The sequence below is a fragment of the Hyperolius riggenbachi genome, chromosome 6 (assembly GCF_040937935.1).
Source record: "Hyperolius riggenbachi isolate aHypRig1 chromosome 6, aHypRig1.pri, whole genome shotgun sequence".
Taxonomy (NCBI): Eukaryota; Metazoa; Chordata; class Amphibia; order Anura; family Hyperoliidae; genus Hyperolius; species Hyperolius riggenbachi.
This window is the reverse complement of record NC_090651.1, coordinates 61,237,900-61,258,001: the sequence shown is the minus strand read 5'-3', so window position 1 is coordinate 61,258,001 and position 20,102 is coordinate 61,237,900. Positions and strand designations below refer to the sequence as shown.

General features: G+C 48.3%; 1 protein-coding gene across 1 annotated transcript in view; it reads left to right on the top strand.

Annotated features, from left to right (window-relative positions):
• Positions 1–20,102, top strand: part of C8B (complement C8 beta chain) — a 62,445-nt gene that overhangs the window by 21,664 nt on the left and 20,679 nt on the right. The window contains exons 5-6 of the mRNA XM_068239398.1: positions 10,391–10,523; positions 19,155–19,352. Of these exons, the coding sequence (XP_068095499.1) occupies positions 10,391–10,523; positions 19,155–19,352 (331 nt within the window). The remainder of the gene's footprint in view (positions 1–10,390; positions 10,524–19,154; positions 19,353–20,102) is intronic.

Sequence of the window (20,102 nt, the reverse complement as noted above, 5' to 3'; positions counted from 1 at the left end):
AGGACAAAAAGCGTGCGGATATAGCAGCAATGCTTTTTGCCGCCATGCAGTCATAAATGTAATACAGATGAGAGGTTTAATAAACAGGGACCGGAAACGCTACACCATCCCAGATGTTCATTGGTCATGTTACTTGGTTGGGGTCCTGGAGTTTTGCGTAGTCGTTTCCAATCCAGGATTGATTCATTTTAATTTGAGTCAGACGGTCTGCATTTTCTGTGGAGAGGCGGATACGCCGATCTGTGACGATGCCTCCGGCAGCACTGAAACAGCGTTCTGACATAACGCTGGCTGCCGGGCAAGCCAGCACCTCTATTGCGTACATTGCCAGTTCGTGCCAGGTGTCTAGCTTCGATACCCAATAGTTGAAGGGTGCAGATGGATTGTTCGACACAGCTACGTCATCTGACATGTAGTCCTTGACCATCTTCTCCAGGCGATCGGTGTCGGAGGTGGATCTGCACGCTTCCTGTTCAGTGGGCTGCTGCTGCATGGGTGTCAGAAAATTTTCCCACTCCAAGGACACTGCCGATACCATTCCCTTTTGGGCACTAGCTGCGGCTTGCGTTGTTTGCTGCCCTCCTGGTCGTCCTGGGTTTGCGGAAGTCAGTCTGTCGGCGTACAACTGGCTAGAGGAGGGGGAGGATGTCAATCTCCTCTCTAAAGTCTCCACAAGGGCCTGCTGGTATTCTTCCATTTTGACCTGTCTGACTCTTTCTTCAAGCAGTTTTGGAACATTGTGTTTGTACCGTGGATCCAGAAGGGTATAAACCCAGTAATTGGTGTTGTCCAGAATGCGCACAATGCGTGGGTCGCGTTCAATGCAGTCTAGCATGAATTGAGCCATGTGTGCAAGAGTCCTACCAGAATCCTCATCATCCTCTTGTGAGCGTTGTGATAGTTGTTGTGATGCATCATAGTCGTCACCTTCCTCCTGGTCTGCTTCTGCTGACCATTCGCGCTGAATTGTGGAAGTTCAACGTGCACCGCTCTGGCCCTCGTCAGTGGTGGCATGAAATTCCTGCTCCAACTCCAGCTGTTCCTCCTCCTCTTCTTCGTCATAGCTGCTGGGGCCAGCGTTCCCTGAGGCGGATGGCCTGATGTTGGTACCATCACGCTGATCGTTTTCTCCTTCAGATTCCCCCAGTTGCATCATGACAGCTGTTTCCTTGATTTTCAACATTGACCTCTTCAGTAAACACAGCAGTGGTATGGTAATGCTGACTGAAGAGTTGTCACTGCTCACAAGCAACGTGGATTGCTCAAAATTTTGGAGGACTTGGCAGAGGTCCAACATGTTGGCCCAATCGGATCCACAGAAGCTTGGCAGCTGTCCGGATGCGCCTCGGTACTGCGCCGTCATGTACTGGACCACTGCACTCTTCTGCTCACAAAAGCGTGCTAGCATGTGCAGCGTAGAATTCCAGCGCGTAGGGACATCACACAGCAAGCGATGGTGGGGGAGATTGAAGCGCTCCTGCATCTTGGCGAGTGCCCCCGAAGCAGTACTGGAATTTCTACAATGTTTGGCCACTCGACGCACCTTCAACAGAAGATCGGCCACGCCTGGGTATGTCCTCAGGAACCGCTGAACTACTAGGTTAATCACGTGCGCCAGGCAAGGGATGTGTGTCAGCTTAGCCAACCTTAAAGCGCGAATGAGATTACTCCCATTATCACACACAACCATGCCCGGTTTCAAGTCCAGCGGTGCCAGCCACAAATCCGTCTGTTCCTTTATTCCCTTCCAAATTTCCTCCCCTGTGTGCTGCTTATCCCCAAGGCAGATCAGCTTCAGCAACGCTTGCTGACGCATGCCAACAGCTGTGCTGCACTGCTTCCACGATCCTACTGCTGCTGGGTTAGCGTTTCCGGATGAGGTACAGCTTTGAGATGCGTTGGAGGAGAAGGAGTCAGAGACGTAGGTGCTGCTGTTGTTATCCAGTGGGAGGCAGGCGCGGAGCTAGGGGGGGTCGGGGTAGGACAAGTGCCCCGGGGCGCCGGGTCCCCAAGGGCGCCCAGCTGAGCTTCGGGGTTTTTTTTGTTTTTGTTTTTTTTTTTGTTGCGGAGACCTGAGGAGAGCAGCGCAGAGAAGAGAGAGAGCTGTGCGGACGGTGGGGAAGGGGGGCCATATCCCCCCTCCTTCCCTCACCTTAGGTGCTCTCTCTCCCTCGCTGTCCCCTCCAATGTCTGTCCGGGACGGTGCTGGCAGCGGCGGGCGGAACTCACCTCCGTCTCGCTCCAGCGCCGGGCGGAAGTTCGGGTGCGCAGCCGCTGCTCTGGTCTGGACCAGACCAGAGTAGCGGCAGATCCATCCTGCGCTGCGAGAGACGGAGGTAAGTTCCGCCCGCGGCTGCCAGCACCGTCCCGGACAGACATTGGAGGGGACAGCGAGGGAGAGAGAGCAGCTCTTCCTCTTCTCTGCGCTGCTCCCCTCCTGCTGGGGAGGGGGACACCTGACCTGGCTACCTACTCTGGGCACATATATACCCCTGGCTACCTACTCTGGGCACATATATACCCCTGGCTACCTACTCTGGGCACATATATACCCCTGGCTACCTACTCTGGGCACATATATACCCCTGGCTACCTACTCTGGGCACATATATACCCCTGGCTACCTACTCTGGGCACATATATACCCCTGGCTACCTACTCTGGGCACATATATACCCCTGGCTACCTACTCTGGGCACATATATACCCCTGGCTACCTACTCTGGGCACATATATACCCCTGGCTACCTACTCTGGGCACATATATACCCCTGGCTACCTACTCTGGGCACATATATACCCCTGGCTACCTACTCTGGGCACATATATACCCCTGGCTACCTACTCTGGGCACATATATACCCCTGGCTACCTACTCTGGGCACATATATACCCCTGGCTACCTACTCTGGGCACATATATACCCCTGGCTACCTACTCTGGGCACATATATACCCCTGGCTACCTACTCTGGGCACATATATACCCCTGGCTACCTACTCTGGGCACCTATACCCCTGGCTACCTACTCTGGGCACATATATACCCCTGGCTACCTACTCTGGGCACATATATACCCCTGGCTACCTACTCTGGGCACATATATACCCCTGGCTACCTACTCTGGGCACATATATACCCCTGGCTACCTACTCTGGGCACATATATACCCCTGGCTACCTACTCTGGGCACATATATACCCCTGGCTACCTACTCTGGGCACCTATACCCCTGGCTACCTACTCTGGGCACCTATACCCCTGGCTACCTACTCTGGGCACATATACCCCTGGCTACCTACTCTGGGCACCTATACCCCTGGCTACCTACTCTGGGCACATATATACCCCTGGCTACCTACTCTGGGCACATATATACCCCTGGCTACCTACTCTGGGCACATATATACCCCTGGCTACCTACTCTGGGCACATATATACCCCTGGCTACCTACTCTGGGCACCTATACCCCTGGCTACCTACTCTGGGCACCTATACCCCTGGCTACCTACTCTGGGCACATATATACCCCTGGCTACCTACTCTGGGCACCTATACCCCTGGCTACCTACTCTGGGCACATATATACCCCTGGCTACCTACTCTGGGCACATATATACCCCTGGCTACCTACTCTGGGCACATATATACCCCTGGCTACCTACTCTGGGCACATATATACCCCTGGCTACCTACTCTGGGCACATATATACCCCTGGCTACCTACTCTGGGCACATATATACCCCTGGCTACCTACTCTGGGCACATATATACCCCTGGCTACCTACTCTGGGCACCTATACCCCTGGCTACCTACTCTGGGCACATATGTACCCCTGGCTACCTACTCTGGGCACATATATACCCCTGGCTACCTACTCTGGGCACATATATACCCCTGGCTACCTACTCTGGGCACCTATACCCCTGGCTACCTACTCTGGGCACATATATACCCCTGGCTACCTACTCTGGGCACCTATACCCCTGGCTACCTACTCTGGGCACCTATACCCCTGGCTACCTACTCTGGGCACCTATACCCCTGGCTACCTACTCTGGGCACCTATACCCCTGGCTACCTACTCTGGGCACATATATACCCCTGGCTACCTACTCTGGGCACCTATACCCCTGGCTACCTACTCTGGGCACATATACCCCTGGCTACCTACTCTGGGCACATATATACCCCTGGCTACCTACTCTGGGCACATATACCCCTGGCTACCTACTCTGGGCACATATATACCCCTGGCTACCTACTCTGGGCACATATACCCCTGCCTACATATATTGGGCACATATACCCCTAACTACATATACTGGGCATATACCCCTGGCTACATATACTGGGCACATATACCCCTGACTATATATACTGGGCACATATACCCCTGACTATATATACTGGGCACATATACCCCTGGCTACATATACTGGGCACATATACCTCTGGCTACATATACTGGGGACACATACCCCTGCCTACATATACTGGGCACATATACCCCTGGCTACCTGTTCTGTGGACATCTCTACTCCTGGCTACCTGTTCTGGGGACATCTATACTGCTGGCCACCTATACTGGGGCTACCTATTTTTGGGGAACCACTGCTGTCAGATTGAGTGTATTTTGGGGAACTGCTGCCAGGTGAGAGGTGTCTACCATATTAAGGGGGCATTCTGCCTATTTATGTGAAATGCTGTCTATTTATGTGCCTCATGACTGCTGAATTTGTCTTGTTGGGGGCCTCATGGTTACTGAATTTGTCTTGTTGGGGGTCTCATGATTTGTTGGGGGCCTCAAGATCGCTGAATTTGTCTTGTTAGGGGCCTCATGATTGCTGAATTTGTCTTGTTGGGGGCCTCATGATTGCTAAATTTGTCTTGTTAGGGGCCTCATGATTGCTGAGTTGGTCATGTTTGCTCATGATTGCGGAATTTGTCTTGATGGGGGGGAGCTCATGATTGCTGAATTTGTCTTGGAACATGCTGGAAGGTACCTACTGAGGGAGGGTGGGTGAGCGTGAGCCTGCTAACCTCCATGTACGTTTGGCTCCACCCATAACCACGCCCATATTTGGCCACGCCCCTTCACCTTAGGGGGCGCATTAATAGTCTTTGTCCCCGGGCGCTGAAAACCCTAGCTACGCCTCTGGTGGGAGGGACGGCGGTGCAGCTGTTTGCGGCGTGGGCAACACCCGCGCTGTAGCAGGTGAGGAATCGCTGCCAGGCTCCACAAGGTTCACCCAATGCGCGGTAAGGGAGATGTATCGACCCTGTCCGAACGCACTCGTCCAAGTGTCAGTGGTGAGGTGAACCTTGCAGGCAACGGCATTCTTCAAGCTTCGGGTTATTTTGCTGACCACGTGCTCATGCAACTCAGGCACTGCAGAGCGCGCAAAGTGGTAGCGGCTGGGAACCACGTAACGTGGGATGGCCACTGACATCATGCCCTTGAAGCTGTTTGTCTCCACCACTCGATATGGCAGCATTTCGCAGGCCAGAAGCTTGGCTATGCTGGCTGTTACTGCCACGGCCCGGGGGTCATTTGCTGGCAATTTCCTCTTGCGCTCAAACATCTCCGACACAGACAACTGAACCGTAGCGCTGCACACGGAAGGGCTGTTGGTTGTTGTGTTTGATGAACACTGGGAGACCTCAAGAGCACTACTCCGGAAAGTGACAGTGTCAGCGTCGTCTGATGTTTGTGAATGTTGTGAGCCACGCAATGGCTGGGCTACTGCTGCTGCTGAGGCGGGTCTGGTGGTGAGTCTGGTGAACCCAAGGGAGGCAGTGTTGCTGGTACCCTGTCCTGCCGCGTTTGCCCACAGAGTGGGATGTTTGGATAGCATGTGGCGGCTCATGCTGGTGGTGGAGAGGTTGTTAATACTTTTCCCCCTGCTCAGGCGGGTCTTGCACACCTTGCAAATCGCCATGGTAACATCCTCAGTGCAGTCTTCAAAGAAAGCCCAGACTTTGGAGCACCTGCCTCCTTGCTGGCGATTTCTGTTTGCTCCTCTTTTGCCTCTCACTTGAACTTCCACGCTTGTGGTGCCTGAAATTGCGCGCCGCCTACCTTGTGGCACAAGGCGAACTCGTGCAGCAGTGGGTTCTTCAACAGACTCATCTGTGCTGCTGCTACAACGGCGATGTTCTCGTTCACAAACAAAATCTGGGTCTCTGTCCACATTGTCCATACCCTCCTCTTCCATCTCCTCAAACTCGTCATATGTCATTGTGGGGAGCCGCCGCCGTGGAGTAGAGCTCCCCAGAACAACCTCTGCGCAGCTCACTCCAACGTCGTCTTCCAGATCTTGTCGGCCGACCTCCTGCAATTGCAACCCCTCCTGCCCAACTTGCTCTGGGATTTGGGTTTCCGAGTCCTCCTCGGACTCACCTTGTATTTCAGTGCGCGGTGCATTTCCCACAGTTAATGGTTGTGAATCCGGGCACAACATTTCTGGCTGTTCCTACATTGACCTTTGAAAGGTGGAAGTTTGTTGGGCTGGGAATAGCTCCTGCGAATACCCCATTGTGTCCTGAGGTAATTCATCGGACTGGTTATCTGGCAGTTGTGTGCGTGGTGTCGCTGCCGGTTGTGTCAGCTTTGTGCCCACTGGCTCCTTGTAACTGGCTGAGGACTCGGACCTCGTGCGTGATGTGCTGGTGCTGCTTAACCCACTGCTGGACGCTTGAGAGGTCATCCAAGTAATTATCTGGTCCTGTTCTTTTGGATCTGTGAGGGTTGTTGTCCTGGACAACATGGGCGGTATTGAGTGGGTTTTCTTGGGTGCTCCCCTGTGGCATGTACGTGAACCGTCAGGGGAAACACCTCTTCCCTTGCCCCTTCCTCTTTCACCGGATTTCTTCCTCATTTCACTTATCCTTACAGTACACGCTGACTGGCAGCAGTACAGTGGCAGTACAGAAATGCTATACAGTACCACTATTCCCAGCAGCGACACAGAGCACAATGCTATACAGTGGCGAGTGAGCGGTGTACCACTATTCCCAGCAGCGACACAGAGCACAATGCTATACAGTGGCAGGTGAGCGGTGTACTACTGTTCCCAGGCCCAGCAGACACAGAGTGGAAGTAAACACAATGCTATATAGTCTGGCTGAGCGGTGTGCACAGAGTGGCAGTACACACAATGCTATAAAGTCTGGCTGAGCGGTGTACACAGAGTGGCAGTACACACAATGCTATATACTCTGGCTGAGCCGTGTACACAGAGTGTCAGTAAACAATGCTATATATAGCGTGGCTGAGCGAGGTACACAGTGGCAGTACACACAATGCTATATAGTCTGGCTGAGCGGTGTACACACAGTGTCAGTAAACAATGGTATATAGTCTGGCTGAGCGGTGTACACAGAGTGTCAGTAAACAATGGTATATAGTCTGGCTGAGCGGTGTACACAGAGTGGCAGTAAACAATGGTATATAGTCTGGCTGAGCGGTGTACACAGAGTGGCAGTAAACACAATGCTATATATAGCGTGGCTGAGCGAGGTGCACAGTGGCAGTACACACAATGCTATATAGTCAGGCTAAGCCGTGTACACAGAGTGTCAGAAAACACAATGCTATATATAGCGTGGCTGAGCGAGGTGCACAGTGGCAGTACACACAATGCTATATAGTCAGGCTGAGCCGTGTACACAGAGTGTCAGTAAACAATGGTATATAGTCTGGCTGAGCGGTGAACACAGAGTGGCAGTAAACACAATGCTATATATAGCGTGGCTGAGCGAGGTGCACAGTGGCAGTACACACAATGCTATATAGTCAGGCTAAGCCGTGTACACAGAGTGTCAGAAAACACAATGCTATATATAGCGTGGCTGAGCGAGGTGCACAGTGGCAGTACACACAATGCTATGTAGTCTGGCTGAGCTGTGTACACAGAGTGGCAGTAAACACAATGCTATATATAGCGTGGCTGAGCGAGGTACACAGTGGCAGTTCACACAATGCTATATAGTCAGGCTAAGCCGTGTCCACAGAGTGTCAGAAAACACAATGCTATATATAGCGTGGCTGAGCGAGATGCACAGTGGCAGTACACACAATGCTATATAGCCAGGCTAAGCCGTGTACACAGAGTGTCAGAAAACACAATGCTATATATAGCGTGGCTGAGTGAGGTACACAGTGGCAGTAAACAATGCTATATATATAGTGTGGCTGAGCGAGCGGTGTACTACTGTTCCCAGCAGCGACACACAATGACTGGGGGGGACCCTGGCTAGCGTGGCTGGAGAGTGAACTACCCTGCCTGCCTACCCAAAGCTAAACCCACAGACAAATGGCGGAGATATGACGTGGTTCGGGTATTTATTTACCCGAACCACGTGACCGTTCGGCCAATCAGAGCGCGTTCGGGCCCGAACCACGTGACCCGTTTGGCCAATCACAGCGCTAGCCGAACGTTCGGGGAACGTTCGGCCATGCGCTCTTAGTTCGGCCATGTGGCCGAACGGTTTGGCCGAGCACCGTCAGGTGTTCGGCCGAACTCGAACATCACCCGAACAGGGTGATGTTCTGCAGAACCCGAACAGTGGCGAACACTGTTCGCCCAACACTACTCTCCAATGTACCTCCAGACGTCAACAATAACCCCTTAACTCCCTCTGCCCCTCCTCTGCTTGTCGACGATATTAGGTTTTTATACACATTATATAAAAAACATAGCTATCATAGTTTTTCCACGATATTAGGTTTTTATATACATTATATAAAAAACATAGCTATCATAGTACATAAGGCTAGACTTATTGCAGTATGGTCTTATAACAGTATAATTCCTCAACAGTTCGCTACGTAACTGATGATTACCATGTGCTGCCTGCATTTGTCGAATATGTACCCTTACCTGTTAGCTCTCCTGATAGTTGAATAATTTAAGAGAAACGCTTTGTGAACCCCCCCGAGTAGGGATGGCCAGAAATGTTGATTTCCGATTCCATGGAAATGTCATTTTCCGGCAATGCCGATCTCCGATTCTGCGAATGTCTGATTTCCATTTTTGCATTTATGATTCTGATTTTTGAGGAGTTTTTTTGCATTCTCTGATTGGCCAAATACTTCCGAGCTGACTCTGCATTCTCTGATTGGTCAAAAGCTTCCAAGTTCTGTGATTGGGCTAAAAATTTTCGGCAATGTGGTATTTTCACAGAAATCAAATTTCCATTTTCTGAGGAGTTGTTTTTTGGTCATTTTTTTGCATTGTCTAATTGGCCAACCACTTCCCAAGCTGGTACTGCATTCTCTGATTGGTCCAATGCTTCTGAGTTCTGTGATTGGGCTAAAATTACAGAGTTGCAATAAAAATGCAGTAATTCTGTAGAAATACGATTTCCATTTTCCGATCGGAAAAGCAGAAATTTCATCTCCGCGGTAGCCAATTGAGTTGCACAACCCCCGCGTGCCCCGGTATCCTTGTTCTGAGATCAGATGTAGGGTACTCAGAGCCGGGACAAGGTCCTCCAGCACACAAGGCTGAGACACCAAAGTGCGCCCCTCCATCCCTCCCACCCCAGCTGTCACACGCTGATTGCTATTAGTCTAAGAGGAAACCCAGGGCCCCCAACACTTAATCCCTAGTTATCTAGCTTGCAGTCACTGCCATGTATCCCCTTTTCTTATTTCTCTCTGCTTCAAGCACAATAGGGAAATGATAGCTGAGTGAGTTGTGCGCCCACTCCTACGTTGCGCCCTGAGGCTGCAGCCTCTCCTGCCTGAGCCTCGGCCCGGCCCTGAGAGTACTGATACTTATAACCCTAAGGCCGGTTTCACACTGCAAACTGGCAGTGCGGCGTGCCCGCCACACCACACCACCAAAAACAAGCCTTTCGGGAATAGCGCGTTACTGCGTGGTGTTCCCATCTGGCCACCAGCCAAGCAGGAAGTGATGCGTGCATGCGGTCACTTCCTGCTTCGGGTAATGTGGAAGTGCACGGAAGCGTATTGTAAAAATGTTAACGTTTAAAAAAAAAAAACACGCCGCCATAGACTAACATGACTTCCGGCCCAAAGCAGAGCGACACAAGTAAGTGCAATAGCATCGGGGAATGCGGCAAAAACCTCACTTCCATCGCATTGCGCAGTACCGTGGCAGTATGAGAGCTGGGGTGCGGTAAAAATACTGCACTGCCCCGGTGTGAAAGGGCCCTAAAGTGTCACAGCTAGAGGGCCTCCATGTGTGAATGTTGAAGGGTCACCAAGTGCCATTTTTTGAGTCAAAAATTTATATAAACTGTTCCTGGTAAACCTGATATGTGATGCCAGTGTATAGAAGGGAATATTTTTGTGAATTAAAAAAAAAAATATCAGAATGTCCACAGTCCGCCTAATGTCACATATACTCTATTTCAGACTGAACCTCTTCACTAATATGCGTGAGGGCTTCGTGTTGGATCACCGTTACTTTGGTGGCGGATGCGCTCCCCATTACATCCTGGGTACGAAGTTCAGAAAACCATATAATGTGGAAAGTTACGTTGCTGAAGTAAGTTGGGACAAATGTTGGCATCCATCTTTGGTTACTGCAGAGCATCTGCTTTAAGGTGGTCACACACCATACAATTTTTTCAATTTAAGAATTGCAATAAATTTTTCTGACTGATTGTAACATTTCAAAATCTGACCAATGTACCACACACCTATGTTACATTTTTTCCTCAATTATGACAAAAATGATTGGACACTCTGAGAAAATTGCTTGGGTGTGTATATTAATAAATTAACAATCCAACACACACCATACAATCTTTAATAGAAATTGAAGAGAAATATCTGGCATTCCAGATCGATTTAAATAGAAAAAAATGGGAAATCCGATCGGATTTTTTAGTCGAATGAAAAAAAAGCTTTCGATTTTTTTCGAGAGATACGATCGTTTTTATCGAATTACTGTAAAATCGGATAATTTTATTGTATCGTGTGTGGCCACCTTTAAAGTGACACTAAAGCAGGGGCGTAGCAATATCCATAGCAGCCATAGCATCTGCTATGGGGCCGTGAGATGCTATGGGGCCGTGGAGCAGAGAGGGGGCCCAGATAGTCCTTGATGCGTTCGCTATTAACTTTCCTTTGTTTCTCAACCCTCTGACTTTGTCTCTTAGCCCAAGGGCTATACACAGTGTGCATTACACAGGAATGTAAACTGCCCAATCAACTCCTATCCATAGGGTAGGGCCAGGTGGCATTGCTCAGGAGTGCCTAGTTCTGAAGGCCCCATGAAAATGTTGCTATGGGGCCCCATAATTTCTAGCTATGCCACTGCACTGGAGTAGAAAAAAACTTCTGATATTAACTGTATTTTTATTTTCAGTTATATAGCTTTTTTTTTTTTTTAGAACACTGCATCATTCTGTCATATTTGCAATTATAAGCCACAGTCTGTATTTTAAAGTATGAAACAGAGCAGGGCTAGTGACCCTTTGATCTCCCTTGCAGCAAGGGCTTGTTCACATCTAAAATGGAAATCGCTGACACCAGAGATTTTCAATCGTTTGCTAGTTTTTTTTCCCTGCCTGACGCTTACCTGCGCTCTTTGATTTTGTGTAAAGCGCTTTTCTAAGTGCTTTTTCAGAGTGATTTATTTTTTCACTTTCCGATGCAAGTCAGGAAGTGAACTCCTTCACCTGGAAAAGCATGAATACAATGTATTTATTCATGAAAACGCTGGGGAAATCGTTATACAAAGAGCTTTTTCATGCACTTTGTGTGATTTCCCTATATTTTCCATTGAGCAAAAATGCTCAGAAAATGGTACAAGCAGCGTGTTGATGTGAACTCTCTAATAAGGAATCATTACACAAACGCTTTTACGGTGATTTTGAAAATCTTAAAAAGGGCGAAAACGCCCTAGGTGTGTCTGAAGCTGTTTTTACTGTTTATATATGCATATTTGATATTCAGTATTTGTTTTAGTGCTGCCAATCCAAGTGTCCTCTGCCAGCCAGGGCTTGCTGGGACTTGTAGTACAAGGGGGTGCTCATATCTTCCTGCCTCATTTCAGATGAAACAGAAAAGCAGTGTGGGGGCTGATATTGTGGAGTGTGTCACTGTTGGCAGTATCAACAGAATTACATAAACTGTAGTATAGTGAAGTAACCACAAGATGTCACTGCATATGCAAAGTGCTGCAATGATCTATATGGTATTGTGATTTCCTGTATTGATTCTGTGTTCCTCTTTGTTATAAGTAAGCTGCATTTCCTGATGGTTGTGTATGATTTATTTCTGCATGTTTTTCTTCAGTAAAAAGTTCTAACTTGTTATACTGGGTGCCTATCTGTGTCTACAGACTCTGCTCTATCAGTCACAATATCAGCCAATGTGAAACCTGTTACAGCCCTTTCACACTTAGGCGATTAGCGGACGATTCCTGCTAATTGCTAAAGCACTAATGCTTTTTAAAGCGCTAGTGCTTAACTACTCTGTGGTAGTGTTCTCACTGCCGAGATTTGCACCAATCACAGGTGCTCCGCGATTAACGCCAATCGCAAACGCGTAGCATGCAGCATTTCTTCGCGATTTGGGAGCGATCGCGGTACAGTGCTATTAAAGCGCTGACCACGATCGCGGAAGTGTGAACGGGGGTTTTACTGCATTAATTGCGGTAAAATCAATGCACAAAACGGTAGCGCTAAACGCTGCCATTTTGCGATTTTAAGCGAGAACAGGCCCTTAGTGACTGTTCAGGCATTGCAGTCAGGACTAGACTACCTGGGAATGATCCAGCGTTTCCCCATTGTTTCCTTATCTGGGCTGGCAATCGGCATCCATTTTCTGGGACAAATACAGTATGCTGTTAGTGGACCTACCTCAGGGTTCTTGTTTCACCTAACTTCCTAGTATCATGCTAACCTCCGGAACCAGATGAAGGGAGGAATTAAGACAAAACGCTGTAGAAATTTGACCAAAGCGATATCTTTTTTGCAGCACAATACACCTGCACACATGGCCAATGTCATAGCTGCCAAATTGAACATCCTGTGTCTCTAATTGGTCTACCATCTGACCTATTATCCGTTCCCAAATTTGAAGAAACACTTGAAGGGGAGATGTCTTGAGGACATTTCTAATGTCAAACAGAGCTGTTTTGAGGCCAGCCAAAGCAAGTCAGTTAAAAATGGCACCAGACGCGGCCACTATAATAATGACGCCTCATAGAAAACCATTATTGAACGATATTTATCGTTTTATAAAGTTAAAAAATGACACCGACCGTCAAAACATTATTTATCATTTTAAAACCTGCTTTTTTTGTCCTGCCTGAACGATATTTATCGTTTTAAGCCCTACTTTGCTTGCGTTTAGAAAATGTCTGCCGGCCAACTTTAACGTTTAATAGAAAAGCCCCCTTAAAAGCAAGAAACACCAAATTTGCAAGTTATGTTAAGAAGAAAATTGGGAACAATAGGAAAAAAGTGTTTTCAAAAAGACCTTACAGTTTTTGAGAAAATCGATTTTAAAATTCTCCTTCTGACCGTGGGAAAATTAAACGTCCGCCGACTTTAGCGGTTAACCTGCCTGGCGTTCTATTAAGATCGCCAGGCAGGCTGCGGGAGGGTTTTTTTTTAATAAAAAAAAAACTATTTCATGCAGCCAACTGAAAGTTGGCTGCATGAAAGCCCACTAGAGGGCGCTCCGGAGGCGTTCTTCCGATCGCCTCCGGCGCCCAGAATAAACAAGGAAGGCCGCAATGAGCGGCCTTCCTTGTTTTGCTTACATCGTCGCCATAGCGACGAGCGGAGTGACGTCATCGACGTCAGCCGACGTCCTGACGTCAGCCGCCTCCGATCCAGCCCTTAGCGCTGGCCGGAACTTTTTGTTCCGGCTACGCTGGGCTCAGGCGGCTGGGGGGACCCTCTTTCGCCGCTGCTCGCGGCGGATCGCCGCAGAGCGGCGGCGATCAGGCAGCACACGCGGCTGGCAAAGTGCCGGCTGCGTGTGCTGCTTTTTATTTGAGCCAAATCGGCCCAGCAGGGCCTGAGCGGCAGGCTCCGGCGGTACTGGACGAGCTGAGCTCGTCCAGACCGCCCAGCAGGTTAATAGCAAAGCCCCTTGAAATGCCAGAAACACCAAATTTGTAGGGAATGTTAAGAAGAACAGTGGGAACAAGAAGAATATTTTTTTTTTCAAAAAGACCTTATACTTTTTGAGAAAATCAGTTTTAAAAGTTCAAAGAAAAAAAACCGATATATTTAAATGCTGCCGGTCAAAGAGTGTGAGAAATATTTCCCAGCAGTATAATAGCAAAGGCCCCTTACATCCTAGCAACACCAAATTTGCAGGATATGTTAAAAAGATAGTGGGAAACAATATTTGAATAAAAAATTAACATTTTAATTTTGGGGAATGTTTTGCCTGAGTGTGGTAAATCTGAAAAAAAATGACGTGGGGTACCCCTCCCGAGCCTCTGTAACCCTTTGTCCCCCATGCACGCTGGCATAGCCAGAATGCGGAGCCCTGGCCGACTGGGGCTTCGCACCCTGAGCTATACCAGCCCGCATGGTCCATGGTATGGGGAGGCTCGAGGCGGCCAAGCCTTCCCCTCTGCCTCCCCGGAGCCCTTGTCCAATCCATGGACAAGGGGCTCTTCCCCACCTCCGGTGCCCCAGGAGGAGGTGGGGGCGACAACTCCCTGCGGGGGGGGTTCATGGCGGCATCTGGGAGTCCCCTTTAACCACTTGCTGACTTGCACACTCATAACGCGCGTCGGCAAAGTGGCAGCTGCAGGACTAGCGATGCAGATCTGCGTCGCCGGCTGCAGGCTAATTAGTCAGGAAGCAGCCGCTCGCGCGAGCGGCTGCTTCCTGTCAATTCACGACGGGGGGCTCCGTGAATAGCCTGCGGGCCGCCGATCGCGGCTCGCAGGCTAAATGTAAACACAAGCGGAAATAATCCGCTTTGTTTACATTTGTACAACGCTGCTAACAGTAGCAGCGTTGTACCAGATCAGCGATCCCCGGCCAATCAGCGGCCGGGGATCGCTGTCACATGACAGGCAGGAGCCTGTTAGAGGCTGCACAGGAGAGATCCGTTCCTGTGCAGCCTCCGATTTCCGGGGAAGGGAGGGAGGAGAGGGAGAGGGGGAATCCTGCGGTGGAGGGGGCTTTGAGGTGCCTGTAGAGCCCACCCAGCACAGATCAGCGAAAACAGCGCTGGTCCTTAAGGGGGGGTAAAGGCTGGGTCATTAAGTGGTTAAGAAGGGGACCAACAGATGCTCATCCTCCTCCCAGGAGAAATGAGTATAGGGGTACCCATTTCCACAAAGGGTTAAAAATGAAATAAAAACGCAACTACGAAAAACGTATTTTATTAATCTAAATGAACCATAAATACTTACCTGTACCTTTAAAAAAATGTTCCCACACCCATATCCTCGGTAAATGATCCCACGAATACAGTATCCTCTATCTTGCAATCTTCTTTACATTGATTGAAGATCTCCGCTGTCCCGACGCCACACACGCCGCCCCCGCCACAGCTCTCAGCTTTACAGTATAGCTGAGAGCGCGTTTATACAGATGCATTACCGCCGGCTGCCCTCCCTGCCTCCCCCCACCTGTCACCCTTACCCATGCTGGCACCCAATGCACCCATGGGTGACAGGTGTGAGAGAGGCAGGGAGGGCAGCGGGAGCCGGCGGTAATGTGTCTGTATGGACGCACTCTCAGCTATACTAAGTATAGCTGAGAGAAAAAAGCATCTTTAAATTTTGGCTCCAAAGCTCCCCATTGGTTCCTTATCCTTATTCCTGTTAAGGAACCAATGGGGACCATTGGAGCCAAAATTTAAAGATGCTTTTTGCTCTCAGCTATACTATAGCTGAGAGCAGTTCAGCGGGGGCGGCGTGTGTGGCATCGGGTGCGTGCAGAGATCTTCAGTCAACTGTAACTGAAGATCGCAAGTTAGAGGATACTGTTGCCGTGGGAAAATTGTCGTGGGAATTTTTTCTTAAAGGTACAGGTAAGTATTTCTTAAGATTGCAAGATAGAGGATAATGTCGTCGTGGGACATAACAGATTATAGCGTGAGACCTTTCCCAAGGATAATGGTGTGGGATTTTTTTCTTAAAGGTACAGTTAAGTATTTCTGAAGATAGAGGATACTGTCGTCGTGGGACATAACAGATTATAGCGTGGGACCTTTCCCGAAGATATTGCCGTGGGAATTTTTTCTTAAAGGTACAGGTAAGTATTTCTGAAGATTGCAAGATAGAGGATACTATCGTCGTGGGACATAACAGATTATAGCATGGGACCTTTTCTGAGGATATTGGCGTGGGAACTTTTTCTTACAGCACAGGTACAAGTACAAGTACAGGTAAGTATTTCTGGTTAATTAAGAACATTAAAGGACTTTTCTCGTTGTTGCGTTTTTATTTCATGTAACCCTTTATGGAAATGGGTAAGGGGTAATTTGTACCCCTATTCTAATTTCTCTTGGGAGGGGGGTGTGCATCTGGGTTCCCCGTCTTAAAGGGGACTCACAGATGCCACCATCAACCTCCCCCCCAGGAAGTTGTCGCCCCACCTCCTCCTGGGGCACCAGAGGTGGGGAAGAGCCCCTTGTCCATGGATTGGATAAGGGCTCTGGGGGAGAGGGGAAGGCTTGGCCGCCCCTCTCCCCCGGAGCCCCCCATATCATGGACCATGCGGGCTGGTATAGCTCAGGATGCGAAGCCCCAGTCGGTTGGAGTGCCGCATTCTGGCCATCCCAGCCTGCATGGGAGACAAGGGGTTACAAGGGGTTACAAAGCCTCCGGAGAGAGGACCCCACGGCATTTTTTAAAAAAAATTCCCACACTCTGAACATTAAAAAAAATTAAATAAAAAAAAAATGTTTAAATTTTTTTTTTAAATATTGTTTCCCACTATCTTTTTAACGTATCCTGCAAATTTGGTGTTTCTAGGATTTAAGGGGCCTTTGCTATTAACTGCTAAAGTTGGTGGGAATTGTTTCCCTAATAACTGTCATTACGGCATTTAAATGTATACTTTTTTCTTTAAAATTTTAAAATCGATTTTCTCAAAAAGTATAAGGTCTTTTTGAAAAAAAAAATTCTTCTTGTTCCCACTGTTCTTCTTAACATTCCCTACAAATTTGGTGTTTCTGGCATTTAAATGGGGCTTTGCTATTAACCGCTAAAGTCGGCGGGCGTTTAATTTTCCGATGGTCAGAAGGAGAATTTTAAAATCGATTTTCTCAAAAACTGTAAGGTCTTTTTGAAAAAATGTTTTTCCTCTTGTCCCCAATTGTCTTCTTAAGGGAGTTATCAGGGCAAATCTGTGAAAAAGAGTGGTACTTACCGGGGGCTTCCTCCAGCCCCAAGCTCCCAGGACGCTCTGAAGTCAGCCGTTCGCCGGAGCTCCGACCCGGGTCCCGGCGATGACGTCAGAGCGACTGCGCCTGCATGATCGGCGCTGTCAATCACCGCCACGTGGGCCAGAGCGGAGGTCGCTCTGACGTCATCGCCAGGGACCGGGTCGGAGCTCCGGCGAACGGCTGACTTCAGAGCTGCGACGAGGGAGGTTCTGGGAGCTTGGGGCTGGAGGAAGCTCCCGGTAAGTACCACTCTTTTTCATAGATTTGCCCTGATAACTCCTTTAACATAACCTGTAACTTTGGTGTTTCTAGCTTTTAAGGGGGCTTTGCTATTAAACGCTAAAGTCGGCGGGCAGACATTTTCCAAACGGCAGCAAAGCAGAGCTTAAAACGATAAATATTGTTCAGGCAGGACAAAAAAAGCAGGTTTTAAAATGATAAATAGCGTTCACAAGGTCTGCACTATTTTAACCTTTTAAAATGATAAATATCATTTTAAACAAATATCGGGCAGAAGGGGGCTTTATTGAACAGTCTAGAAAAGCTGCAACTACGCTGTACCAAGTGCATCAGTCTCAGGGGGGAATATGTTGAATCAATGTGTTATTTCACAGCTCTGGGCTCTGTTCTTGCTGCCAGGAACGTAAAGCCAGGAACTTATCAGCACCCTCTCTTATTTTTCATAAATTAAAAGCCAGGAATTACAGATTCTTAAGAAATTCCCACCTCCTATATTTAAAGCAAACCTGAGACCAAAGAGGTCTCAGACTTTTATACATACCTGGGGCTTCCTCCAGCCGCCTAGAGGCTGTTCGGTCCCTCGCCATCTCACAGCTACTCCTGTCTCCCACTGGATGGCCCAGTACTGTGGCTGAGTTGCGTTTTGTCGTGCATGTGCGGCCAGGCCACGCATGCTCCCCCGTCACGCTGCTGCGGCCGGGAGCGTTCCTGCACAGTAATTAGAACGATCCCCGGGGCCGTCCAGTGGGAGACAGGAGCAGCTGGGGAGACGGCGAGGGGCCGAGCGGCCTCAAGGGGGCTGGAGGAAACCCCAGGTAAGTATACAACCTGAGACCTCTTTGGCCTCAGGTACACTTTAGCCACATTATTGTCTACCCCTGACACTTGGTGACTAGAGATGGTCAATGAGATACACATATTGAGATGAGATGCAGTTGATGCAAAATTATGCAACTTTTCAATGCAAATGTATGCAGCTTGAAAAGAGGACCAATTGAATCCCACCTCGGCTTGATTTGATTGGTTCACTTTCAAGCTGCATAATGTTGCATCAAAAATGTGCACAATTCTGCATTACCTACAAATCACTGCAGTCTCCTTGATCATCCCTGTTTCTGATGACTTAAAGTGAACCCAAGGTGAAAATAAACTGACGAGATAAATAGTTGTATTTCCTACTCCTACTTTTTTTTTTTTTTTACATCCCATGGTTTTATTTTATATTTAAACATTTAGAAAGTAGATTGAATGTTTTAGTGTCCCAGAGTTAAAACGCATGAACTATTGGCCATTATCTGTCTCTCCCCTATCCTCAGAAGTTGTATTCTGCCAGGAAAACTTTTATGGCTGTAATTTGCTTATCAGTGATGTTTACTATATTCCGACAAGGTACGGAGAAGACAAAAGCTATTGCTTGCAAGGCGGCAAAATAAAACAAGTAAAACAGCCTGGTTATTAATATGTTTTGCACTGTACATACCCATGTTTATCATCCCATGTCGCCTTGGGTACACTTTAAAACTATCCTAACTTGTTTTGTTTTGCTTTTTTCTTATAGGGAAGAGGTGAATATAAATTCACCTTATCTGACCACAGTTCATACTCAGATTACAAGAGGGACTACTTAAGCATCCAAACAAAGCAAACCAGTTTCAGCATCGGCTTCGCAATTCCAGAAGTGTTTGAGTTTGGATTCAGCTACAGTGATTCCAAGTTTAAGCAATTTGTGGAGAAAACAAGGCAATATGCGAATACGGTCAGTATACAGAAAAGGTTCAGGCTTGCGTACCTTTATATGTTTGTGATGTGCTGAATATATGCGACAGCCAAGGGCCTAACTATAGCCATAGAAGACCAGACACTGGCTATGGGCTGGGTTGCCACCTCATCCCTTTAAATACCGGCACATATGAATTACACATGCCTTGTGGCTAGTTAGATGCAGTTTAGGCACTGATTATGTGTGAGTAGCCCCAGAACCTGTATAACTTAGATGTGCCGGTATTTAAAGGGATGAGGTGGCAACCCTGGCTATGGGGCCCAGGAGCACAGGCTAGGGGTGCCTAGCATCTGCCAGTAGAATGATTCATCCTTTAACAGAACTTACACAATGACTTGCTATGTAATAAACACATATTCCAATCAGGTACTTCTTAGAGATTGCCATAAATGTTACTATATTGTGGTAATTTATTAGTTATTATTTTAAGAACCTACACCTGGCAGTGATATGTCTTTAAACATGAACTTTAACCCAGGATTCAGCTTCATTACAATCAGTAGCTGATACCTCCTTTCCCACGAGAAATCTTAACCTTTTCTGGAATAGATCATCAGGGGGGGCTGTATGGTTGATATTGTAGTGAAACCCCTCTCACAGTGTGATGTCATGACTAAGGTCCTGACAGTTTGCTGTCTGTGAACCACCTTGTTGCACTGTGGGAAGTAACGGCTTTTTCCAAGTGCCAAGAAAGCAGTATTCCCCTCTGTGAACAGAACTCTCAGT